General features: G+C 36.3%; 1 protein-coding gene across 1 annotated transcript; it reads left to right on the top strand.

Annotated features, from left to right (window-relative positions):
• The first annotated feature begins 3 nt into the window (after positions 1-3).
• On the top strand, positions 4-17,749 carry LOC115975084 (quinone oxidoreductase-like). The gene is made up of 4 exons (XM_031095729.1): positions 4-411; positions 3,280-3,506; positions 9,332-9,589; positions 17,135-17,749. The coding sequence occupies exons 1-4, from the start codon at positions 33-35 to the stop codon at positions 17,438-17,440; spliced, it is 1,170 nt and encodes a 389-aa protein (XP_030951589.1). The 5' UTR covers positions 4-32; the 3' UTR covers positions 17,441-17,749.
• Positions 17,750-27,924: the final 10,175 nt, after the last annotated feature.

Genomic DNA, 27,924 nt, shown 5'->3' with positions numbered 1-27,924 from the left:
ACAAGTCATGATCAGCAGAAAAATAAAATAAAATGGGATTCCTATTAAGACCAGGAATTCATCAGTGCCAGTGCCACCAGTTCCACCACCTATTACCAGTACTTATAAAACCAAAAATTTCCCATCTCCATTTCCATCAAAATCCAAACCTACTACCATTTACACCTACGCGTGCCAGAAGAGCATCGCAAACAGTGAGAGCACTTGCAGAAGCAGCACCCAAAAAAATGGTCAAAGCTATTAGAGTTCACGAACTTGGTGGTCCGGAAGTCCTCAAATGGGAAGATGTGGAATTAGGAGAACCAAAGGAAGGCGAGATTCGTGTCAAAAATAAGGCCGTTGGCCTTAATTTTATCGATGTTTATTTCCGCAAAGGAGTTTATAAGACCCCCACATTGCCCTATACCCCTGGTTTGCTTTCATTTCTTTTCTTTCATTTTTTTTTTTTCTCTCTTTTGCTTTATTATTATTATTATTATTTTATTCTAAGAGTATTATTATAATATTAGCTTTTAATTCGTGCAATGCTTTAGGATTTTAGATCTTGTTAATGATTAATATTAATGACTCATGTTTGATTGTCATGACACATGTTTGTTATTTCTTATTCGACGTCGTTAAACTTTACCCTAACTGGAACCTTCTTGATGATGCACGTTAGTTTAACATAAAATATGTGATATACAGAGTGTCAATTGGTTGGCATCTTCTGGTGTTTCTAATGGATACATCCATAGTTTGAATCTCCTCTCCCTCGTTGTAACTATTGATTGATGACCGATGATATGCTACATCTGCAAGATCACTGCCAGTCAAAGCAACCTAAGGCTCAGCTGCCAAGGGGGTTTTGTTGCCAATACAGAATAGATCACCAGAAGGTAGAGATGGGAGTTTGGAATGTTATGCTAACCCCAATGTGTGAAGTTCTAAGCAATCTTGAAAGGATACGCTCAATTACGAAGTTACAGTGGAGGATATGGTGGAGGAAAAATATGTTAAACAGTCTGAGCAATTGTTGGACCAGAAGGTGCCTTGGCTTTCACCAGATTGGGGAGCATTGATAGTGTGTGAAAATAATAGTGGGGGAGAGCTCCAGTCCTCTACTATGTGAGTCATTGGCCAGAATTGATTGATCAACAAGTGGGCAAGAAATTTTTTATTTGAATCAAATAATGGGAGGTATGAAGGCTACTCAATGGTTGATGAGAATGTAGAAGTATTAAGGGATTTAGCAAATTCCTAGGAGTTTCTATAGAGTCTTTGGAGAACAGTTTATGGCTTTATTTGGCACAATTGAGGAGAGATAGAGGAAGTCAGCAAGTGGGGGGAGTGTGCAGCGGGTAACTAACCCGACTCCTAGAGGAGCTAAGGATCTTTAAAATTTGGTATATACAGTTAATTATGATGCTGGATGACGTGGGAATACTAGTAAAGGAAGGGTTGTTGATGTATTCCTAATGAAGCTACACCTGTTTTCTTGGAATATAATGTGTAAATCCTAAGAAATGAGCGGTTGTAAAAACCATGTTGAATGGATGGAAGTTTGATGTGGTTTTTTGGTTAGGAAACAAAATTGTCAAAATGTATGCAAGTGTTGTTAGAAGTCTTTGTGCTAGCCATTTGAAGATTGGATGGTACTTGAAGTGAAAAATACAGCAGGTACGGTGCTCTTAATATGGGGCAAACAGGTGGTTGAGAAAATTGATCCAGGTGTGGGTGTGTGGGGAGGTTTTCAATGTCATGTTTATTGAGTAATGTGAAGGATAAATTCAATTGGGTTTTTATTGGAGTATATGACCCTAATGATGACAGGGTAAGTAGTTGATAGGAGTTGAAAGATTCACAACAGATTTGGGAGGTGGCTTGGTGTGTGGCGAGGGAGTTCAATATGGTTAGATTTCCGAGTGAAAGGATAGGATATGATAGATTCACTATTGCTATGACAATATTCTTAGAATTCATTAATATACTTTGACGTAGGACAAATTGGAGAAATTTGTTGACGTGTAGTTGTGGTGGGTTAAGTTTTAGAAGGATTTGTGGATTTTGGGGTTTAGAATTTTTTTAGAAGAAGGGTGAGGGATCAAGAGAGAAAAGATTGGATTTATGGTTGAAAAGAGGAGGAAAAAGAAAAAAGAAAAAAAGAAATTGAATTATTTAAATATGTGAACAGTACTGCAAACAGTGCCCATGAGCAGTAACCAGGAGAAAAAAAAAAAAAAAGAATATAAAGGGAGGAAGAAAAATCCTAAGGCCAACTTGCCTAATACTTCTAATCAACTCTCAATCTCCTTTGAATACATTGAACACAAATATAAAGACTCTTTCTTGTACTAGAAGTATTAGGATTACTAGTTTGACTAGTAAACTAATACCTTATAAAATACTAACTTGGACTAAAGAAAATAATATCTAAGATACTTAAGATCTCATAGAAAATTCTAGACTCAGCTAAATTACCAAAGTACCCTTAATTTGCAGGAATTGTGGAGTGACTGAATATAAAGTTGACCATAACTACAACTCAACAAAGCCTTAGTCCCAAAGTTTGGGTTGGCTATGGATCATGGACATATTAGAATGGGTCGACCATGTAAATTCTTTTCCTTCATTCTATTCTATCTGAAGTCATGCTCTCTGTTACTACCTTAATTGACATGTCATTTTTTATTACTTCTACTAATATTATTTTTGGCCTTCCTCTACCCTTTTTTATTTTTTATTCCCTCGACTTGGATCAACTCACTCTTTCTCAAACTATCAAGATGTGGGCCAAAAATTTATGCAGAACTCACAAATATGTCAATACAGATACTTCCAATCATGTCTCTGCCTCCAACAACACTAAACTAATCATGTGCCTTAAATGTGTACAACACATGAAACTAACAGAATTGGGGTTACCAAGACTTGAATTATGGACTTTCACAGGCAATCCAGCTCAATACTGTGCTAGTAACCATCAGTTCTACAGGCTGTAGCTGTCAGGAAGTGGGCCAATAATGTATAAGTGCTAACTAAATTGTTAACTCGACCAAAAGACTTATTTTGTTGTGATGAAATTACTTTCCTTCAATTAAGCTATTATTCAAATAGTGATTTCTTTACAACCATAGTGCATATGTGGCTTCAGAGAGTTTTGTTAGTTTCTTTAACTTGGGATAGTTATATTACACACCGGAGATTTTTCTTTGAATGGCACGAGAATGGATTTACCTATTTTATATGAGGTTAGGTCCTAAGGTGGGACCAATTTATCAATACCAATTTCTGATGCAGGTATGGAGGCTGTTGGGGTGGTGACAGCTGTGGGTCCTGGACTAACTGGCAGGCAAGTTGGAGACCTTGTAGCTTATGCTGGTGGTCCAATGGGCGCATATGCTGAAGAGCAGATTCTTCCTGCAAACAAAGTTGTGCCTGTTCCTTCCTCTATTGATCCTATCGTTGCAGCATCCGTCATCCTCAAGGGTATGACAGCTCAATTTCTACTCCGCCGTTGCTTCAAGGTAGGTTCTATACTGATGCAGCTGAATATATACTGCAGAAAGTTGAAATTTATATTAAATTGAGCCTTTAAAGTATTTGGACTAGAAACCTTGATATAAATAAAAATTGTGATAAAATGTCATCAGATATTGAGTTGGTATTGTCTGTGAACATGTATTCTGCATCACGTGCATTTATACATATGCAGTCTGTTAATGCTTGTAAATTCCAATCTATATTTAGAAGAAGGATCATCTTCACCATGTTGAGGGTGTGGCTTGCATATGTATGTGAATGCATATGTGCAAGTATGATAAACACCAAAGTTATCATTATAGCTTGTGGCCAACTGTGTTACAATGTTGACTTTATTTTGATAAGCCCCGATGCTGAAGCCCATATCTGTTAAGTTATTTGAATGAGTTATTTTTGCTACCAAAAAAAGTGTTAGTTATCCTTTTTTTTTCCACACACACACATCACTCATATATATATATATAATCATTTTTTTTTTTTTGATAAGTAATAAGATATATTGATAAAAAGGATATATATATATATATATATAATCATTGTTTCTTGGTAAATACAACTTATGCATCCATAAGGAATTAAACCTGTGACTTCACCCTCCACCTATTTAAGGGAAGAGATTCAATGGTAACAGAAGAAGACACTTTGGAAAGGCCTACAAGAGACATGGGAATCCAAATTCTAAAGCATAGATTTTAATTTGAGTTTTCAATGATGCTAGGATGCTACTCGTGATCTATCTAGCTAGTTTGATTGTTGGGAGTTGTTTTAGTTGGGTCTTAAATTTATTTTCTTAGTTGCTGCTTAGTTAATGTTGATTTTTAAAGGTATTCTTTTGTTTAAATTTAGGGGTATTTCAAAACTTTTTGTCAACAAGTTTCTAGCAATTTCACTAGAAAAGCATATGTGGCTGTCTTATGAGATATTAAAATTTCTGGATTTTTAAAATTTATTTATAGCTGGTTACATGAGTGTGTGAAACATACAAATCCTAGGAGTGATTCCTAAAAAAACCTTAGCTAGTTTGATTGTTAGGAGTTATTTTTAAAATCAGGTGAATTTGGTAACTACCAAAAAAAATTCTGGTGCAATTTTATACTTCTCATCAAATAGGGTATCTAGTGACACTATAAAAAAATCATGTTCAAAGTTGACTTTTATTTAAGTCTTGAGTAGCTGAGCACGTGTGTAGGTTTTGAGTCTTGAGAGCAGCCACTTGCATTATGCCATGGAGAAAGAAACTTTTTGGCAGTAGATGGTTAATAAAATTTTTAAGCTGACGTAGGACAAAACCAAATATAGATAACCTAAGAGTCTACACCTAGGCTTTTGGAGTCAACGCAAAGTGAGAGAGAACAAACCTAGGAGTCGGCACCTAGGGTTGGTTGGACTTAGCACTTGACCATTAGAAAAATTCCAAGAGAACTTTTTATTTAGCACTGTGTCATGCAATGTCTTTGGCGAGAATGGAATGCGAGATGCTTTGAGGGAAGTGAATGGTCTATACTTGAGATTAAATCTCTCCTTCTTCACTCTTTACTGGATTGGAGTATTGCTTTTAACTTTATTCCCTGTTCTAATTTATTGGATATGTTTGAGCATTGTAATTTGAAAGATTGATGTACTGTTGCTCGACTACACCTCCGGCGTACCTAGGTATTTTTTTTATTAATAACCATTTGTCACTTATATAAAAAAAAAAAAATTACTGTCTCCATTGAAGCATAATAGCTTGATTTTATAGACAGGTTTTTGATCACTCCACTTTTAGAGGAGCATTTTTCTATGATTAGGCATATCTACCAAGGCTTTTGTTGGATCAACGCCTTATTTTATTGGAGTTTGATGCTGTGAAATGGGGTTTAGACTTGAAAATATGTGAAAAGAGGCAGCTGGCTTTGTAGAAAATGTGAAAGGTTGGTGGTGTTAGAACATATGTGAATCATGTTAGGAACATATGTCAATATAAAATTGGCTAATCCTTTAATAAAACGCACTTTACTTGTAATTGGGTAGAGTTAGGATGTGTTTAATGCTTTAAGGAACAAGAGTTCAAGTCCAAGTGTTAAAGCCATGCAAATTTGTCCAAGAATCAAGTGAAGAAATGCTGGATTTTAAAGCTTGACAGCTAGCTCGACAGATAGCATCTATCGAGGTTTAAAAGGCAGTTTTAGCCTGATGCCCGACAACTGCTTGATAGATATCCTATCTATCAAGATTTATGAAAATCAAATTTTCAGTTCTGATTTTCATCCAATCTGTGTATTCATATTTGGACTTTCTTTTCTCCCAACTCTAAACATATATAAGGATTATTTTAAGAGCCGTTATAGCTGATGCAAGTGAGTACAAGTTGATGCAAAGGTTTTACACAAACATATTGTGACCGGAAACTTTTTGCCCTAGTTCATCTTTCTCTTCAAGAAGTTGCTGCGTTTGTACGCTGTAGGGTTTTGTAACCAAGGAGCTTTGTGATCTTCATCGTGCGGATGAATTGAAGAACTTTGCAGCTAACATCTTTCTCAAGTTGGTGTGTAAGTTGTGTATTGGGATTCGCATATTGATTGGTTAGTCACGTACTAGGAGCCGTGCATTAAAATGAGAGATTTTTATTACAGAACAAGTCTAATTGAGTATTGGGGTAAGGGTTTAACTGTAGGTTGGTATAAGGTACTAGAATTACCTTACTTGTAACCGCTTGTTGTGATATTAGTGGATTTTCGGGAGTGGTGACCTTAAAATCACCCAGTGGGGTTTTTGCCTTGGAGGTTTTCCCTATTCGTAAACAAATCACTGTGTCAACTTTATTTTCTACTGCATATTAATTTAGTTGGTGATTTGTTTGTGCTACCACGCATATTGCATGTTAATTAACTTAATTAATTCATTTAGCTAATTAATTGGTTAATTTATCACAAGGGGTCAATACATTCTTGGTCTATCTGGTGGGATTCCTATTTATGGATCTCCTAGTTTTGTTCTGGCAAACACGTTGAAAGCCCTGAAGCTTGATTTGAAAAAGTGGAATACCTTAGAGTTTGGCAATATTGTTCAATAAAGACAGGTATTTTTTTCATAGTACACAGGGGTTGAAACGGGGAGACCCTTTATCCGCTATGTTGTTTATCATTGTTATGGAGGCACTTAGTCGGATGTTGGAGAGGGCGGGGGGAGAAAATTATATAATAGGTTTTGTTTGTGGGTGGTAGTCCCAATGTTCAGGTAGTAATTTCACATCTTCTTTTTGCCGGCCATACATTGATTTTTTGTGAGAGTGGAGCTGGAGCAAATTTGGTACTTGAAGGCTATTTTTGTGTGGTTTCAGATTATTTCTAGATTGAAGATCAATTTGGGGAAATTTGAACTAGTCTTTGTTCGTGATGTACTGAATATAGAAGCTTTGGCAGGTATTTTGAGAAGCAATGTTTCCCAATTACCAATGAATTATTTGGGTCTTCCTTTAGGTTCCACTTTTAAAGTGAAAACTGTGTGGAATAGTGTGTTGGATAAATTGGAAAGGCGGCTGGATGGAAAAAGGTGTATTTGTCTAAGAGGGGGTGTATTATGTTGATTAAGAGCACGTCATCTAGCCTACCCACCTACTATTTGTCTTTGTTTACTATCCCTGTGAGTGTGGCTAGACATATTGAAAAGTTACAAAGAGATTTTTAAGTTATGAAGAGGTTTTTAATGGGGAGGGATGGGAGATGAGTTTAAGTATTATCTAGTGAGTTGGAGGAATGTGTATGAACCACTTCAAAATGGGCGGGTTAGGTATTCGAAATTTGGTGCACTTTAATCAGGAGTTGTTGGGGAAATGGTTGTGGTATTATGCTTTGGAGAGAGATGCTTTATGGAGAAGGGTTATTGACACAAAATATGGCAGCATGTTGGGGGGGGGGGGGTTGGTGTTCCAATCCGGAATTATCTCACCCTTTCCAATAGTGTATAAGGAAATGGTGAAATACTTTTCATTGCTTTGTTTGCTTTAAGGTGGGGGGGGGGGTGAATCTTCTACTAAGCTTTGGCATGATTCTTGGTGTGGGGGACCTCCTTTAAAGGAGAATTTCCTTGAGTTGTATGGGATTGCTCAAGATAGATATGCATTAGTGGCTTAGGGAATATTAGACCGGGGTGAGACGGTTCTCACAGTATATACACTTTGAGGTAGGTGAGGGTAGCCGTGTTGAGTTCTAGCATGATGGTGGTGTGGTGAGCAACCGTTGAGGTTGGTCTTTCCTTACTTTTATGGTTTTTAGATAAAGATTCTTTAGTTGATCCATTCTTGGAAGATAGGATGATGGTCGCCACCTTCTTCAACCTTCTTCATTCTAATTGCCCTCTTCATGAGTGTAGTGATAGATTGAGATGGAGACTGAAAAAGAACGGGGTTTTTCCTTTTAGGATGCATTAAGGAATGAACATGCTAGTAGGGTGGTGTTGTGTTTGCCGTTGTTGTGGGTTTGACTACACTGAAGTGTTGCGTTTGATTTGTGGAGTGTCGTCTTTTGATCTTTTGGGGTTTCAGTGTTGCTATCGTAAAAAGGCCATTTACCTTTTGTTTGGTTGGCGTAATAGGGTAGGCAAGCATTAATTGGATATTTGGAACATTGTCCCGTTATGTTTGATGTAAACTTTGTGACAGGAATGTAATTGTCGTACATTTGAGGATATGGAAATTTCATGTCACAATTGATAGAATTGTTTGCTAGATCATTGTTTGATTGATCTTGGGCGTGGGGTTTTACTGCATCAGCTCCATTGCTGATTTTTAGAATCTTTATCCATACATTAACTGCTGTAATTTTTTAGACTTCTTAGTGTTCAACCATGTACATGAAATAGTCTCTTTTCAATAAAATACTTATTTACTAATCATAAAAAGAAAGTGCCAAATAATAGCGGTAGATTGGTGTTGTATGCGCAAGAAGAGTGGGGACTTTGTAGATCACTAACTCTGTTGTAATGTTGCTAGAGAATTGTGGGCTGTGGTCTTTTCATTATTTAAGATTTAGTGGATCATGCCAAGATCTGCTATTGAATTGTTGGCTTGCTGGTGGGGTAGATTTGGTCACCATCATAATGTAAACATATAGAATGCGATTCCTACATCTTATGTGGTGTATATGGAGAGAAAGAAATGTTTAAAGCTTCGAGAGGTGTGAAAAAACAATTTTGGATTTGAAGCTTTTGTCTCTGTGATCAGTATATGATTGGATGATTGCCACTTTACATTTTCCTTTTCCAAATTTACTTGAGTTTATTTATCTTTATGTGAAAATCAATTTTGGATTTGAAGTTTTTGTTTCTGTAGTCACTATATGATTGAACAGCTGCTACTTTACATTTTTCTTTTTTGAATTTACTTGAATTTATTGATCTTTGTGGTTTTGGTTGATAAATTTTGGCATATCTCTCATATACATTGATCTTTGTGTCCTTCTCTGTATTCTCTGTTCTGCCTTGTGTTTTCATGAGGTAGCTTTTATATATATCTTTCTTACTTATAAAAAAAAAATACATCCCATGTACATGGGTTGTGTCCCTTTAAATTTTTTTTTTAATGAATTGTTGTAGTGTGTAAATAATTTGGATTGGCAGCAATACCATGATAAATCTGAAAAGGTCTGTTTTTATTGGTTTGAAAAACTGTTAATATAAGTATATTTCTATGCATTTGTCCCCTATTCTCCTATTTTGCACAAATAGAACGCTTCAAACCTGGCATTGTGCTAAAATTGGCTCTCTTTCCCTGCCTGTTAAACATTCTTATTTACATCAACTACTAGATATGAATAATTGTCTTGTGTAGGTTGAACCTGGACACGCAATCCTTGTTCATGCAGCAGCTGGTGGAGTTGGTTCTCTATTAAGCCAGTGGGCTAACGCCCTAGGTGCCACCGTCATTGGAACTGTCTCAACAAAGGAGAAGGCGGTTCAAGCCAAGGATGATGGATGCCACCATGTTATAATCTATAAGGAAGAGAATTTTGTTGCTCGTGTCAATGAGATAACATCAGGCAATGGGGTTGATGTTGTCTATGATGCTGTAGGAAAAGATACCTTCCAGGTATTAGCTTCATTTTTTTCTTCTCCCTCTCCCTTCATTTCTGGAGAAATTTTGGATATTTAACTGAGATAACTTCATCTTCTGAATTGGTGCCACCAAATGATGCATTTAAGATATATTTATATATGATTTTCATAGTAAGCTCCTTGTGTCATCTCATATTTGTAGCCAAGGTTGCAACTTGATTTAGGTTGCTTTACCATTGAACTTTGCAAACCCATTGCTTGGTAGAGTATTCATTTTTAGGGTTGTATGGTTGAGAGGATAGAAATCTAGGATGGACAGTTTTTTTGTTTTATTCTTTTTTTTTTTTTTTAAATAAATAGACGAAATAGGAAGGATGGAAAAGTGTAAAGATATATATATATATATATATATTATTTGGTTGAAAAGAAAAAGGAGTGGATAGAAAAGATAATTTGTATAAATTTATTGTTATACCCTTATTACATAATAGGTAACTTTTTACTAGTTTAATTTTTTTCCCCTATTCTTTTATAGGAAAAGGATAATATCACCACATAGATAGTAGAGATGAACACATCATATTTATTATATTAATTTTTTTTTCTCTACCTGTTTATTGTGTATAAAAAATGTAATTATCTAAATTAAATACCATGATGGCATGATATTCTTATAAAAATAATAAAACAAAAGTCTTATTACCTATCCAAAAAAAAAAAAAAAAAAAAAAAATCTCCCAGTTCTATTCTTTGTAGAAAAATGGTCTTAAGATCTTCAAAACAACAAAAGTCACCATTGTCTAGGTAATAAATTCAACCGAATTTTCACACCCACCACACATATTCCTTCCAGTCTTGAGATCTTGAAAGACACAGGAAGAGGGCAAAAGTATTGTAGCATAGTTAGGAGTTTTGGTTATCTTACTAATAGGCAGGAGATAAAGGAAATTTAGGGACATATAAGATGAGATAACAAAAGAGTGGGGCTAAGATTAGCAATGCCCAAACCAAAAATGTGTGTGGTTAAGCCATTTGCCCAAGTGACATGGCAGGAATGATTAGAGTGGTGAAGTTGGAAAGAAAACCTGAGTTACCACCCATCATGTGATTATTGGCACCTAAGTCAATGACCCCTATCTGAGTGAGAGTGGTAGTGGAAGAAGATGCAGCGGAATGAGGTTGTAGAGATACAAGACAACGATGCTCTCTCTCAGGAATAGAGAAAGTTTGGTTGCTGAAGTGGTGTAAGAGGCTATGAAGTATTTTACTTTATCTGAAAACTGACTGATGAGCTTTAGGTTTGCTATAAAGGTCCTAAAAAAAATCTTCATTGTGATTCTCATCTCCACAATGAGTACATTTATAAAGGTGCTGCCTTTACTTTGGCCTCCCCATTGATCATGACCTCCACAGCCTCTATTACCACAACTTCTGGTTTCATATGCCTTCAGCTGTACTAGCTTGGTATATTGATCAAAAGATTAAGTTATGATATTTGTGCTGGAATCAAATAATGAGACCTGACGAAGATGATTAAAAACCTCACTTAAAAGTTCTTAGGCCAAGATTTGAGATTTCTTTTTCTTTCTTTCTTTATTTTTTATTTTTTGTAAGTAATGATATTTATTATGTGAATAGACTATTCAGTGCACATAAGAATGAGCACGGAGTAACCTAAAAGAATTACAAATAAATAAATATGTATATATATATATATATTTTTTGATAGGTAAGAAAAAATATATTTAAGACGCTACAATATGCTGGAAAAGCACAAAGTAGTCAAAAAGTACATAAAGAAGAAGGGAAAAAAAAAAAAAAAAAAAAAAAACAAAAAAGAAGAGAGATAATGAACAAAGGGATGGAGTCACAAGATGTGAGTATCTAAGCCTGAGAACAATTAGTGGTGGGTGATGGCACTCGTATTCTTTTCTGGCATGATAAATGGGTTGGAGATTACTCACTAAAAAGGCTCTATCCTCAGTTGTATGTGTGTTCTAATGATAAAGAAGCTTGCATCTCGGATGTAGTATGCTACCAGGAGGATGGTAATGTTAGAATTTGGAATTTGAGATTTCATAGGGATTTTCATGAAAGGGAATTAGAGGATGCCTACTCTTTCCTTGAGTGCATTCAACCTCGGATCCCTAGGGGAGGTGGGAGTGACACTTCTCATTGGTGTCTCAAAGGGAATGGCAAATTTGATACCAGGTCCTATTATAATACCATTAGGGGTGCAGTTGTATCCATTTTTCCGTGGAAGGGTGTTTGGAAAGCTAAAATTCCTAAGAGGGTCGCTTTTTTTGTGTGGACAGCGGTTCATGGGCAGATCCTTACATTGGATAATCTTATGCTTAGGGGTCACATTTTGGTGAATTGGTGTTGTATGTGTCATCGGAATGAGGAAACGGTGGATCATCTTCTCCTCCACTGTCCTATAGCTCACTCTTTGTGGGTTTATATGTTTCAAATCTTTGGGACGCAATGGGTCATGCCAGGTTCTGTGGAAAGTTTGGTGTATTGTTGGAGTTTTTGGCTGGGAAAATTTAATTCAGACATTTGGAATATGGTTCCTGGCTGTTTGATGTGGATTGTTTGGACGGAAAGAAATCGGCGCTCTTTTGAGGATACCGAGAAATCCTTGGTTCAGTTACAAGCGCTATGCCAAAAGACTTTATTTGATTGGGCTAGATGTTGGGGCTTCTCAGATTGTTCCACTATCTTGGAGTTTATTTCGTCTCTTAGTATTGCTCATTAAGTTTATTTTTGTTGTTTGGTGCTGTTTGTTTGTTTGTTGCTGTTTGTTTGTTTGTAGCATTTCTTTGTGTTCACCATCATGAACACCTTGTACTTGCTTTCTTCTATTTTTCAGTTTGATTAATAAAATTCTTATTACTTATCAAAAAAAAAAAAACCAAAAACCATTGAAAGAAGCAAGCAACTGATCTCCAGAACTATCCACATCCTTAAACATACGGCGATTACGCTCCCTCCATATGCACCACATCAAACACAGTGGTACTAATTCCAAATGTCTGAGCAGTGTTTCCCTCGCCAATTCCTCTAACCAAAAAGAAGATCAAGCAATGTTCTTGGTAAGACCTAGGACACCCCAAAAGATCAAAAGACGAAGCACCATAACTGTTGTACCTTCTCACAATGAATCAACAAATTTCACAATCTCCCCACAACAGTGACACTTGCAACACCAATCAACAAAATCAAACCCCCTACTCCTCATATTATCACTAGTGAGTATCTTATTCCAAGCCATAGTCTAAACAAAAAAAGAAACTCACCTAGGTGCCTTCACTCCCCAAATACCTTTGCAAGGAAAAGCGATAGAGGAGGAGTCTTGTAGAGCATTTTAGTGCAAGCGAATGTCAAAGTTCCCATTCTTCTTCAAAGTCCATCTCAATCAGTCCCCATTATCAATTAAAGGGGTATTGTTCTCCAAAAAATGAAGAAAATCCACCATAGAACCCACCTCCTAATCATTCAAATCTCGGGCAAATCTCACATCCCAAGTCCACCTTCCCCCTTCCTGCTTTCTAGTCAAGGATAATGCAACAAAAGTCTCTTTATTCATGGCTATCTCATACAAAACTGGAAATGTCACTCGAAGAGGTTGAACCCAACACCAACAATCATGCCAGAATCTCACTCTATTCCCCACCTTAATCTCAAACCAAGTATTTTGACTAAAATCCTCCCAACCACATCCCATACAAATCTCTCCACAAATTGCAACCATGAACACCCCTGCCCAACTTAAAAGTCCACCTCCCCACTCTTCCCCAAACTTCATAGTTATCACCCTCCTCCAAAGACGACTCTTCTCAACCCCAAAATGCCATAGCTATTTTCCTAATAGAGCTTTATTAAACGTAGTCAGCTTCCTTATCCCTAAACCACCATTGGACATAGGAACGCACACTTTATCCCATCCTACCAAATGTCATTTAGATTCGCTCCCCATTCCTTCCCAAAGAAAATCCCTTTGTAGTTTTTCAATCTTATTTGCCACACTAGTCGGAATGTTAAAAAGTGATAGGAAGTAAGTAGGAAGACTTGATAATGTACTCTTAATTAAAGTTAGCCTACCACGCTTGGACAAATACAATTAGCCTACCACGCTTGGACAAATACAGTTTCTTCCATCTTGCCAATCTTCTCTCAAATTTCTCCAATATAGGATTCCAAAACGAAGAAGACTTATGAGAGGCCCCTACAGGCATGCCAAGATAAGACATGGGTAGATTCCCAACCCTACACCCCAAAAGCCCTGCTAAAACATGCACATTATCTACCACCCCAATTGGGACCATTTCGCTCATGCAAACATTAACCTTCAAGCCAGTGACAACTTCAAAGCATAGAAGCAACATCCTTACATGAAGAATTTTCTCCACAACAGCATAACAAAACAAGTTCGTATCATTTGCAAACAAAAGATTTGAAACACAAACTCCATCACCCCGCCTACCATTAGCCTTAAAGCCTCTAATTAGACCAGCCCCTCCACTCTCTTCAGAATCCTACTAAAGACTTCCATCATGATCAAAAACAACATAGGAGATAATGGATCTCCTTGGCTCAATCCCCTCAAACTTCCAAAAAAACCAACGGGAGACCCATTTACCAAAACAGAAAACTGAATTGTCGAGATACAAGTGCGAATCCACCTACACCATCTCTCTCCATAGCCCATCCTTCTTAACAGATCTAGAAGTGCCTCCCAATTCACATGATTATAAGCTTTTTCAATATCTATCTTGCATATAACCCAATCTGTCTACCACCTATAAAGCCATTATGAGATTTTGAGATCAACTGATGCAAAACCCTTTTTAGGAAATTTGCTAACACCTTAGCCAAAATTTTATACACGCTCCCCCACTAAACTAATAGAATCGAAGTCTCTAATAAATATATATTTAAAAGCCAATGGGTAACATTTATTGTTGCTAAGCTCTTGTTGTGCCACCTTATCTGCCACGTCATTAACTATATCATTATTCTTTTTCTTATTCATTTTTTCCTTTAATTTTTTTGACAGTATTAAATATATAAATATATTGGCTTTACATATTCCTCTTTAGGCAGTTTTAACTTTACATATTCATCTACTTTAATTTTGATGTTTTATCTAAAAATAAATCATTGGAAAATCAAAACAAAAATATTGTCTATATATATTCATATTAGGCGCTTTTAACTTTACCTATAATTTTGTCTTTACATGTTCATCTAATTTAGACATTTATAACTAAAAATTGAAATCAATGAAGAATAAAATAAAATAAAAAAGTCTATAAAAAGGTCTCCATAATTCTTGCTTAATCATTGATGGTAGAAAAGATACAGCTTGACAACTGCTCCATAGGAGGAGTTCGCCTAAAAGATAAAAGAGATTTGCCACTTGAAAGACCGCACACACAAGATCAATCAAAGTTCTAATCATCAAAAGTGCGGCTATTTTGTTCATTCCATAAAATCCACATTAAACATAACGGAGCAATGTTCCAAATATCCGATGAGTGCTTCCCAAACCAATTCTTCCACCCAAACAGGATGTCCACTATTCTTTTAGGTAGCACCCATTGATCCTGAAAGCTCCAAAGATGCAGCTCCACAAGACATATGCTACATCACAGTGATTCAATAATTGATCAACTGTCTCCCTGCTACACCAACACATACAACACCAACCCACTAGAGAAAATCACTTTATGAGATTATCACAAGGATTTTTCCCCAAGCTACCATCCATACAGAGAAGGATACCTGCTTAGGAGCCTTAACATACCAGATACTATTCCAAGGGAAGGATGTGACTTGTGTACCTTGAATGGCCCCATAAAAAGAGCAAACAACTCTATTACTCCCATTTAGTTCCCTTCTCATTTTATCACACCCCCTAGGGGAATTGGTGGATAAAAGATCTAGGATAGAATGCACTTGCTCCAACTCCAAATCATTAAAACCTCTGTGAAATCTCACATTCCAGCTCTGCCCCTCCCATCAACCAAAGCTGAATGAACAGTAGCATCTCTAGCTACTATGCAAGCATTTACATCTGGATTCAGAAAAAAAAAATTCCCACATCACTTGTCCTGCCAAAGTCTCACTTGTTCACCGTCCCCCTACTTCGAAACACACATATTGCAGGAATCTGTCCCAACCAGTCTGAATACTTTTCCATAAGCTACAACCATGTGTTCATCTAATTGGTTTTGAAGTCCAACCAAGTAATGGAATATTTTTTTACCAAATAAAAATACTTTTATTGACTTTGCCTGCTGAGCATAATTATTATTACTTAATTTAATTGAGGTCGTTGAAAACAGTTCAGGGGAAAAAGCAAACCAGAGTCCAATTCTTTCTTTGATTCCATCACAACCACTGAACATGTAACCCAACTACAAGAAATTTAACCAACCCAAAAAAAAAAAAAAAAAAACTCACAATTTCATAACCAGAGAAAACAGATTCATTAATTAAAGAGATTAAAGAGACCTAAATAAATTTAGTCGATTAACAGCACAAAGAACTTTCCAATAACACAGCTGAGATAAAAGAAATGAGAAACATATTAAGAAAGTGATATGGGTTGGATTACTCACCGAGACTCAACCCTTGGTTGCAGTGGAGTGAATCATTGATGATGTCTTATTGACAGCATACTGAGTTTGTACCAGCAGATGACATCTTCTCAGGGTGACAAATTTAACCGGTCATGGTTTAAATGAACCAACTATCTTGGTGTTGAGAATGTCGAAATCAGGTCTAAGGAATTATCACCATCAACAGAAATTGACTGTGGGTGGTTGCAATTGGGAGTTGTGCTGAACTATGATCGCAATGGTAAAATTCGGTTGTTGAGGTTGATTACGGTCATGGTTGTGACAAGGATCAATTGTGCTCACAGCAGAGGTCAAATGCAGTGATAGTCACAATGGTACAGTGGTTGCAGTGATGTCTTGGTTGTCGACACTGGTTGATTAACGGTGACAGCGGTTCCACAGTTTGCATGGCTCTAATACCATGTAACCCATTTTTTGGTAAATTATTCTTAGGATTAATAAATATCATTAGCCCTAATAGACATTATTTATAGTTTTGTGAATAAATACATTATGACCAATTTACCCTTACTCTTACACTAATACAACATTACTTTTAAACTTAATTTTATTAAGGGCTTGGAGTATCAACGCATCATAAAAAAAAAAAAAAAATAAATAAAGTCATACTGTTTACAGCCAGCTCTCCCCCAATGTTACCTTGGCATTTCTCAATTCTAAGCTAGACATGTCAAACTCAGATATTTCTATTTCAAGTAAGGTTTGAAAGATTATGAAACATGTAAGGTAATCACTGAATCAAGTTCTGCCATTCCACATAATAAAACCAAGCTCGAATACTAATAATCAGTAAATAATCAAGCTCAAATTTAATGTTCCCAAACCTTAACTTGAATCTACTGAAGCTGGTACGTCATAGCTTTGGTTAGCTGTTCTGATTTGTTTGTTATGTGCTGGTAAGAAGTTTCTTATTCGGAAGTTAATATATCCAGGGATCATTGGCATGCTTAAAGCCTCGTGGGTATATGGTGAATTTTGGTCAGTCATCAGGTACACCAGATCCACTTCCATTGTCAGCTCTTGCTGCGAAATCCCTGTTCTTGACCAGGCCTTCCCTCATGCAATACACTGCAACTCGGGATGAGCTACTGGCAACTGCTGGGGAGGTATTTGCTAATGTTGAATCTGGTGTCTTGCGAGTTCGAGTAAATCATACCTACCCTTTGTCTCAGGCGGCTCAGGCACATGTAGACCTTGAAAGTAGGAAGACTACTGGATCCGTTGTGCTGATACCATAAGGTATCATTCAGTAAGTCCTCCCAATTATCTTATTGGTTTATCCATTTGAAATGCCTTGAAGTCTGTGTGGAACGAAATAAATGTCTTCTCGGTATGGCTGGGTAGCCGAATGTAAATTAATGTTTTGAAACTAGTCTGTGTATGTGGAACGAAATAAATGTCTTCTGGATAGTGGATATGGCTGAGTAGCCGAATGTATATTAATGTTTTGAAACTAATCATCAAGAGAACTATTGTGACAGGAATAAATGGATTTGAACTGTATCTTCCGTTTTCTCAGAAATTATAATTTCTTTTACTTTTGTATATGTTGGAATAATGTTTAAGTGATTAAATTTATTGTTTCTTAATATATTAAGGGGGTTTTTGGTAATGTTGTTCTAGTAACATTGTTTGTATTTTTTTAGAAATACACGTGGGTGAAAAAGTGTGTGAAAATACGCGTAATGTTGTTTAAACATTGAAAACTCTTGTTTTGGTTACTCTACCAAACACCCCCCTAAGCTTTTAGGGCAATCAATAAATTATCATGATATTGTAGCACATTGTCCTAAGTTCGAACCATGTCTCTACTTTACCTCGTATTTAAAAAGTTAAAAAATTGCATGCGTTTGGGAGTATTAGAATAATAATTAAGTGATTAAATTCATTATTTCTTTTACAGTTTTGTTTTTGAGACAATTGGTAATTTATCAATATGCATCGTAATGAACTCATTGTGAGATTAAGCATTCTTACAGGGTGATTTAGAGTGAGAAAGTCTAATGAAGCAGTAACAATTTCATTTCACATAGTGAGAGTATTTGTTTATGTTTGGAAGACTAAAATCTTCAGATTAGTAGAGTTTCACCTAAGAATAAAATCTCTCCCTAGGCTTGGCTACCTAGAATTAGCCATAAACGAGGCCCGGCTACCTTGGATCAACCATAGATTTTCTTCTTGTTCTGATGTTGCGCTTTGATGGGGAGTTTTCACAAATTTTCAATTGAAGCTAAGTTTTTTCAAGTGGTGGTGGAGGAAGGGGGAACCTTTTTTGAGTTACGTATTTTTGAGAGGGGTAGGTATTATTCGAGATCAGTTTGTATGGGGAAAAAAAGCTTGTCATTGGTTGCTTTCAAAATTGGAGCAAACGGTGTTAGATCATAATTCTAGACATTTCTTTACGTTCAGAGAGGGCGATATTGCGTATACATTCCAGAAGCATTCTAATGCTTTTGGAAATTATATTGTCGTGACTAAACTTAAGGCTGGGGTCGTAGGAGATTAATGATCATACCTGAAGGAAAGGTGATGTGTGGGTGGAGGGGGTTTGGCTTTGAGCTGCAGGGTTTAATAACACCCAAAAAACCAATGAAAATCTCAGATGGGATGCACAAGCAGTTGCAATCTAATGTGAATGTTTCTCGTTCTTTTGCAGTAGTGATTAAAGGAGAGAAGCAAAAGACTGTTGTGGCTTTGGATTCTAGGCATCTTGCCATTGGCAAGGGAAAAAGTATTATTGAAGATCTTTCATTAGTTGTACAAAATCCAGTGAAAGCAGTATGTGACAAGAAGGAAAGGAACAAGAAAAATTTTTCGGAGGGGAAACCGATGAGCAGTGGTGAGGGGTAGGTTTAGAGCATTAAAATTCACCCGAAATTAGTGGAAATTTTTCAAACAAGATTGCCGTTATGATTTGATTCAAAATCAAAAGGAAAGCAAGTGAAAAAATCATGGGAATCCCAAGTATTAAGGAGGGGATTAACAATTGTGTGCAATGGACATAAGAGGCGGGTTTGGTGGGGTTTCCATAAAAGAATAGACAAATTAGTCTATTCAACCACATCACTCACAACACATACCCAGATGACCAAGGAGTTTTAAAAACAACAGAACATGCAGTGGGTTTAGTTTAGCCCAGTCACAACAATAACATGGGCCTATCTGAAGCCCAACTAAAGGCTGGATCAACCACGTCACTTATAACACATACCCAGATAGAACAAGGAGTGTTAAAAACAAAAGAATAGATTAAGGGTTCAGTCAAGCCCAGCCACGATAATAACATGGGCCTACCTCAAGATCAAACTAAAGGTTAGGGAAATCATTTCAGCCCATGATAACTGTGAATTCCAGATGGATTTGGGACATCTAGTTATACTATTTGTTGCCTAGAGTAGTTAGGAACAAGGAGAATCCTTAAAGGCAATAGTGTCATGGTCATGCACTAGAGTTTTATCTCTTCATCAATGTTCTTTGAGTTAATCGAAGCAATCGAGTAGAGTGATTGTCTCTGTTGGGTGTTTGGTGTTTGGGTTGAGATCGGATTTGGTGGGAATTACTCGAGAGTTTACTTGCTCGTTGATGTTGCTGGATCGGGCGATTCTATGGACTGATTCAATCTTTTATACTGTTAGAGAGTTGATGGGTCGGATGAGAGTGACAGAATCAGCGGTGGTAGGTGATAGCATTGAGTCACAGGCTTCAGGGTTGGAGGCGCAGACAAAAAGGGGTAATTTAGAGCTGGTGGTATCACTGCCGATGCTAAATTTGGGCTCGGATCTGCTTGGTGCTGAATGGGTTAGGCTGGGGGAAGTTGAAGAGTGAAGTTGGAAGTCCTATACTGTGTACACCTTTAAACACAATCGATCCATTTTTGCAGGACAATGTTGTTGGAATTTGGAGATTGATGAAGGCAGATTGGAGGCATCTCGATGGGTTAAATATATAATCTGTGGGTTTAGTAAATTGGTTGGGTTATCTGTGGACAAACATGAGCGACTATGTATTACTCTGTTACTTAAAATTAAGCAGGAATTGGAGGCAGCTAGGGTGTGGAAAGGGGGGTGGGGGGTGGGGGGGAGCTGTTGGTGCTAGTAAAGTGAATACTACAAAAGTGAAAAGTGCCAGGGAACTGCGAAATTTGGTTACTTCGGTTAATTATAAGGGAAAGTAGTTTTAGTTGTTGTGCCTTAATTTGGGAGTTTATAGTTTTTACTTTTTAATGAAGCTGAAAATTATTTCCTAGAATGTTCGGGGTTTGAATAATTTTGAAAAGCGTTTGGTAGTGAAGAATCTTCTTAGGGACTGAAAGTGTGATGCAGTTGGTCTGTTAGAGACAAAATTGGGAGTGATAGGCAGATCTTTGGTTGGTGGAATTGTCCTTATTTGAACTTGGTTGCTTTGGATGCTGATCATACATTTGGTGGGATTTCGGTTATGTGGGATAGGAGGGTTTTGGAAAAAATGGAAGATATGGTGGGCTTGTATTCAATATCTATTAGATAGTGGGGGGTGGTAGATGGTTTTGAATGGGCATGTTTAGGGGTCTATGGGTTGAATGCAGATAGTTTGAGAGGCTTTTTGTGGGATGAGTTGATTGGAGTTAGAGTTGCTTGGAATCTACCATGGTGTTGTTTGGGTGATTTTAATGTGATCCGCTTTCCTAGCGAGAAATTGGGTGGTCGTTGCTTTAGTCAACCAATGTTAAAATTCTTTGAGTTCATAGAGGATATGCACTTGATAGATCTACCTCTTGAAGGAGGGCGTTACACATGGACTAGAAGTTCAAATATACCTTCGATGTCCAGAATTGATAGGGCATTGGTGTCTATGGATTGGGAAGAGCAATTCTCTGATGTTATTCAGTGGGTGTTACCACGTTGGATTTTTGATTACAACCTTATTTTGTTAGAGGCAGGAGGAATGGCAAGAGGGAGAAGCCCCTTCAAATTTGAGAATATGTGGTTAAAAACAGAGGGGTTTGTGGAAAAGGTGCAATATTGGTGGAATTGTTATTCTTTCTATGGCACTCCCAGTTTTGTGTTAGCTAGGAAATTGAAGGCCTTGAAGGAGGATATTCGCTTATGGAATTTAAAGGAGTTTGGAAATGTAGAAGTGAAGAAGAAGAGATTGTTGGAGGAGTTAGTGAAGTTAGATAGGGGGAAGGAAAGGAGTACAAGGATCACAATTGAGGAGAATATGGAGAGGGATAGAGTGATTTTAAAGGTGAAGCGGTTGGCTTCGTTGGAGGAAATATCGTTGAGACAGAAGTTTAGAGTTTTATGGCTCAAGGAGGGAGATAATAACTCAAAGTTTTTTCATCGGATGGCTAATTCCCATAGAAGAAATAATTATTTAGGTAATTTAGAGGTGGATGGTGTGGTATATGAAGATAAGGCTAAGGTGGTTGTTCAAGTAGTGGGCTTTTATCAAAAGTTATATAAGGAGACAGAAACATGGCGACCTGTGGTGGATGATTTGAATTTTGATACTATTGGGGAAGTGGAGAGTGGTTTGCTTGAATGGAGACAAAGCCCCAGGACCTGATGGATTTACAATGGCCTTTTTCCATCATTGTTGGAGGGTTATGGAGAGTGATATTTTAGCATTCTTTGATGAATCTTATGATATTTTAGATTCAAGAAGGAAGAAATTTTATAGGTTGTGCATGATATGGAGGGGGACAAAGCCCCAGGACCTGATGGATTTACGATGGCCTTTTTTCATCATTGTTGGAGGGTTATGAAGAGTGATATTTTAGCATTCTTTGATGAATCTTATGATTATGGTAAATTTGAGAAGTCCTTGAATGCTTTGTTTACTGCTCTTATTCCTAAGAAACATAAAGCCTCTAACATTAGAGATTTTAGACCGATAAGTCTACTGAGTAGTGTCTATAAGATGTCGGCTAAGGTCTTGGCTTACCATTTGAGAGGGGTGCTAAATGGTCTCATTTTTGAATCTTAAAATGCATTTGTAGGGGGTTGTTAGATTTTGAATTTAGTTTTGGTTGCAAATGAGTGTGTTGATAATCGTATTAGTAGTAAGATACCTGAGGTAATCTGTAAATTGGATATAAAAAAAGCTTATGATCATGTAAATTGGGAAGCCTTGCTTTACTTGTTGCAAAGGATGGGTTTTGGAGTTAGATGGCGACAATGGATCCATACTTTTATCTTTACTATCCTGTTTTCAGTTTTAGTTAATGCTCTCCAGCTAGTGTTTTTCCTAATTCGAGAGGTTTAAGGCAATGGGATCCTTTAAGTCCTATACTATTCCTTCTAGTGATGGAAGTATTTTCTAGGATGCTTAGGCGTATGGTGGAGGCTGGTATTATTAGGGGTTTTAAGGTGCGTGGTGTAGGAGGTGATGAGTTATGCGTATCTCACCTGTTATTTGCAGATGATACCATTTTGTTCTGTAACCCTAGTATTGAACAATTTCTTCGTATTAGGATGTTACTAACTTGTTTCACAGCAGTTATAGGGCTAAAGATTAATGTTAGTAAAAGTAAGATGGTTTCGGTTGGTGAAGTAGAAGTTTTGGTGATTCTCCCCCCTGGGAAATCTGTGGTTGGTTGTAAGTGATTCTACAAGATCAAGACTCGCTCTGATGGGTTCATTGAGTGATATAAAGCTTGTCTTGTTGCAAAAATTTTTACACAGGAGTGTGAGATTGATTATGAAGAGACCTTTGCTCCGGTTGCTCGAGTTTCATCTGTTCATACTCTCTTAGCTGTTGTCGCTGCCAGTAAATGGGACATTTTTCAAATGGATATTAAAAATGCATTCCTTAATGGGAATTTAAGTGAAGAAGTTTATATGCAACCTCTTCCTGGTCTTTTTATTGAATTGGACAAGGTTTGTCACCTTTGACGTGCACTTTATGGTCTTAAACAAGCTCCACAAGCTTAGTTTGCTAAGTTCAGCTCTACCATCTCTTGCTTGGGTTACATTGCCAATCATTATGATTCTGTCTTATTTTTTTGTCGCACCAACAAATGCACCATTTTACCTTTCCTGTATGTGGATGATATGATCATAATTGGTTATGACCTCAGTGGTATTTAAGAACTCAAGGATTTTCTCAGTCAGCAGTTTGAGATGAAAGATCTTGGACATTTCAGCTACTTCTTGGATCTTGAAATCACTCATTCCATAGATGAGTTTTATATTACTCAGGCCAAGTATGCTTTTGAACTTTTGTCTTGAGCTGGACTCACCGATATTAAGACTATTGACACTTCAGTTGAACTTAATGCACATTTGACTTCATTGGGGGTGAAACCATTGTCTAATCCCTCTCATTACAGATAATTGGTTGGTAGTCTAGTTTATCTCACTGTCACTCGTCCAGACATTTCCTATGTTGTTCATCAGGTGAGCCAGTATCTTTCTGCTCCATGATCGACTCACTATGCTGTTGTTCTGTGCATTCTTCAATACCTAAAGGACACTCTCTTCCATGGTTTTTTCTACACTGTTTAGTCTCCTTTTGTTTTCCGTGCATTCTCTAATGCCAATTGAGTAGGAAATTCCACTAATTGTAGGTCCACTACTGGTTATTGCTTTCTTCTTGATTCTTCTCTGATTTCTTGGTGAAGCAAGAAACAAATCCTTGTGGCCCATTCCAGTACTGAAGCAGAATATCATGCCTTTGCTGATACCACATCTGAGCTCCTTTCGCTATGAAGGCTTTTTAAGGACTTAGGTGTGTCCACATCCTCTGCTACTCCTCTTTATTGTGACAATCAGAGTGCCATTCATATTACTCATAATGATGTCTTCCATGAACAAACTAAACACATTAAGATTGATTGTCATTTTATCCATTACCATCTTGTCCATGGTGCTCTCAAGTTGTTCTCAGTCTCTTCTAAAGATCAACTTACAGATATTTTCACCAAGTCACATCCTAAGGGACGCCTTCGTGCTTTGGTTGACAATTTCAAGTTGGTCTCACACCCACCTTGAGTTTGAGGGAGGCTGTTAACGTGTAATAGGACTGTGGGCTTTAGACCCACCTTGTTTGCTTGTATAACACACATACTTGTACTACACATTCTACTTCCTATATAAAGGCATTCATATATATTCTACTCTCTGAGAAATACAGTACTATTTATTTAGTATTTCTAACCTCATTGATTACACACAGATATCTATAAAATGGCCATCCACTCAGATTTGTCCCCAACTGTTGGAGTACCTAGAATCTATACTAGGTCAAATTCAAACTCCATTGTATATCATTGCTTGGCCTACAATCTCCTTTAATATATTACGGTGCAAAGTGTTGGAGTGGGTGTGTGTTCCAAACACTTTTATTCTTATTTATTTTCTAATCGTTGGAAATTTATGAGTAAAATAGCCGTTGGGCAATTATGAGAAAAATAGCCGTTAGGCAATAATTGATAATATAGCCGTTGGACTTTTAAGGGTTATTAGTAACCAATAACTATAGACTATTATCTTCATAAGTAGCTTATATAATACTCATCATAACACACTTTCTAAAGTGTCTTTTTTACTACTCTATATTTTAGATATACACAAGTCTACTATCTTTCTCTCCCACAAATTTTTCTACAAGAATATTTGTTCTAAGGAAAGGTAATAGGGGGTTGTTCTTAAACCTTTTGTGAGTGGAAGTGCGTACATCACAAAGGTCGACGCCATAGTTTAATCCTGGGGGGTTGTTTGGCCAAGAGAACCAATCGCATCGAGTTTTACTTTTGGTGGCATGAATCAACCTTTAAAGACAATGCTTTCGCTGCGTGATTCTATAGCATTGTAAGATTGTTCTAAACTTCTTTTTATTTTATGTTCTTGCTAATTATTTAGGATATTATTTTTTGTATCAAAACTTGTTTATTCCCTAAAATATTTCCAACACAAAGTTTGGGTTTCATTTTCAGACGAAGATATAGAGAGGATGATTACCCGTGGTAGACAACTAAGGTGTCTATGGGGTTATGCTCCCGAATCAGAGCCATGTTCAACACTGCATGGGATTCTGTGGGAACTTCAAAGGAAAGTTAGGCATTTTCACCAGTCAGTTGAGACATTCTGGCTACACAACGGATCTATTGTAAATAGAAACCTTGTGGAATTCTCCCCCTGGAAACCTCCAATGCTTTTGCCTTGATCATGGTTGGAGATGATCCATTTGCTTGCCTGTATCATTTCTTTACAAAGCTAGACTTCATATTTTATTCATGTCAAGTATAGATTTTCTCAGGTTGAGCATCCCCCTCTTTTTTTCTTCCTTTTCCTCTTTAATCTCTTTTAAATGTAATGTTATGTATAGACTATAGACATACTTAGGTAGATTATATGGAAGAAATTGTTGATGATCTAGTCCTCGCGTTCAATACTGTGTTGCCTCTTGGCCAGTTTTTCTCACTATCATAGCTGGCATTCTCCACGTTCAATTCGCTAATTTTTTGTCTTTTTTTGGGGGGGGGGGGATTCCGAGATGCTTTACTTGCAACTATCATAGTGAATTAGGGAATCATTCTAAAATTTTACACTTCGGCACTCCATTTAAATCCTCCTATTTTAATCTAGATATAAAATACTATGTGGCATTTAAAAAATTCAATGGCCTAAAAAATTTCATGTAAATCACATGTCCTACTTTTGAACTAAAATGGGAGGAAATTAGAGGGTTTAAATAATAGGGGATCTTATCCTCTAAAATTTAATGTTACATATAGTTTTCATTTTGCTTCCTTTTATATTTTTGGGTGTTATACAAAACAGAAGGAAACCATTGATCAAATTTCAGCTCTAATGTAGCTAATTCTACATTGAGAAACAATTTCTATTTTTCATTCACAATGCATGAGAGTACTTGCAAAATTACCATTTATACAAGATTGTCTCCAATCAACAATTAATTCTCCAATTCTTCTATGACCACATACTTTGTCACAACTTGCAGAAGTGTCAACTTGTAATTGGATTACACTACTTACACACGGGTCCACCATTTGTACCTAGTGAAAAATAATCTAATCACCGTTTGCCACTTGTTTAAATTGTATCAAAGTGTATGATCCTAAACTTTTTGTTAATTCCTTTGCCTTGTATTGATCACTTGTTCTTTGTTGAACTACTATAGTTGTTGAACTACTATAGTGATTCATATTGAGGGCAATTCTTCAATCATTGTTGATAACGGTTATTGCTTGTTATGTTAATCTCTACTCTTTTCAACTTATTCCGGTTTTTAAAGATAACTTCAATGATACCTAGATCTATTTAGGTCTCCATTTACTCAAATTTCTCTTCTATTTTTATTTGTCATTCTCAATGGTATGACAATTTTTATTTTATTATTATAAGTGATTTTTTGATATTTCAATAGTTATAGTCTCACCGGGGGGGGGGGGGGAAATCCTAAATGTTTTTTTTTTTAACAGCTAGAGCCTGAAGGTGTTAACCAATTGAATTATAAGGCTCTAGGCTATTATAAGTGATCTAAACATTAGAAAGTTCATTGTTATCTAATAATTTACTACCCTTTAATGAAGCAACCTATTTGATGTGAGCAAAATCTTGGATTGATACCTATTATACCCAAATGACATTGCTTTGTTGTAAGTGGTTGTCTTTTTCTTCACATGAGAGAGAGAGAGAGAGAGAGAGAGAGAGAGAGAGAGAGAGAGAGAGAGAGAGAGAGCTGTAATGAGAGAAAAACTATTGATATAAATGATAAAAGAGTTAAAATGTTATCTAAAATAAAAGAATTGAAAAAGTGAGTACCAAAAATAAGTTTTTTCAATTCTTTTTAATGGATATATAAAGAGTATTTAGATTGTCATAGGCTCATAGCTTATAAAATATTTCTTTAAAATAACAAAATTAAAAAGTTAGAATTTAGTTTATAACCAAAAAAAAAAGAAAAAAGGATTGAGACTTTTATACAATTCTATTAATTGAACTATAAGTTGAACATATCCTTTCAATTTCTCAATTTTGTACACTTACTACAATCAAGAATATTCTCCATTCCAAAACTTGTCTATTTCCTAGTCTAGATTAGATTTTATAAATTTAAATGTGCATAATTTGTTATGTCATTTAAAATATTAAATAATGTGGTAATTTATAAACAACTACTAAATTTAGAAAATAGAATATTGACAATAAAATGAATGAAATAGACCATTTTAAAAATGGAGAGGGATCTAAAAATAATTTTTTTTTTTTTTGGGTCCAAATTATAGCTTGGACTCCTACTTCCTCATTGTCTTTGGTTAATTCAACATAAAACTCTTGACCGTTCATGAAATTGACTATCTCTCTATTTATTTACATTTGTTTAACACACTCAACTTCACAACGCATCAATATCTCAAACAATTATTATTAGAGCAACATCATTTCCACCATTTCACATACAAACACTATTTTTATTAGAAAAATGCTATGTAAATAACATTTTCACAACAAAACTTAAGTGGTAGATTGTTATGGATGGACAAAAAAGTAATTTAAGAAACATAACACAACACTTCTTTTTTTATTGGAAATGACTTACGTCCAGTGGTCAGTTTCACTAGACACATTGCGACGTAAATACGTGTTTGCATCGCAATATGTTCAGTGAAATTGGCCACAAGCGCCACCCCTTTTTATCATGCACCAATCATAACTTTTTTTATTTTTTATTTTTGGAGGGAAATCAAATCAAATCATAACTTGATACAACAAAA

This window comes from Quercus lobata, chromosome 2 (assembly GCF_001633185.2).
Source record: "Quercus lobata isolate SW786 chromosome 2, ValleyOak3.0 Primary Assembly, whole genome shotgun sequence".
Classification (NCBI taxonomy): Eukaryota; Viridiplantae; Streptophyta; class Magnoliopsida; order Fagales; family Fagaceae; genus Quercus; species Quercus lobata.
Note: the sequence above shows the minus strand (reverse complement) of the source record. Positions and strands in the feature narration are given on the sequence as shown.

What these genes read in the sequence shown, in the direction of transcription:
- LOC115975084 (XM_031095729.1), top strand. Translation starts at nt 33, where the DNA reads ATGGGATTCCTATTAAGACCAGGAATTCATCAGTGCCAGTGCCACCAG. An exon ending in CACATTGCCCTATACCCCTG is followed by an intron (nt 412 to 3,279) that starts GTTTGCTTTCAT and finishes TTTCTGATGCAG; the next exon opens with GTATGGAGGCTGTTGGGGTG. An exon ending in TAGGAAAAGATACCTTCCAG is followed by an intron (nt 9,590 to 17,134) that starts GTATTAGCTTCA and finishes TAATATATCCAG; the next exon opens with GGATCATTGGCATGCTTAAA.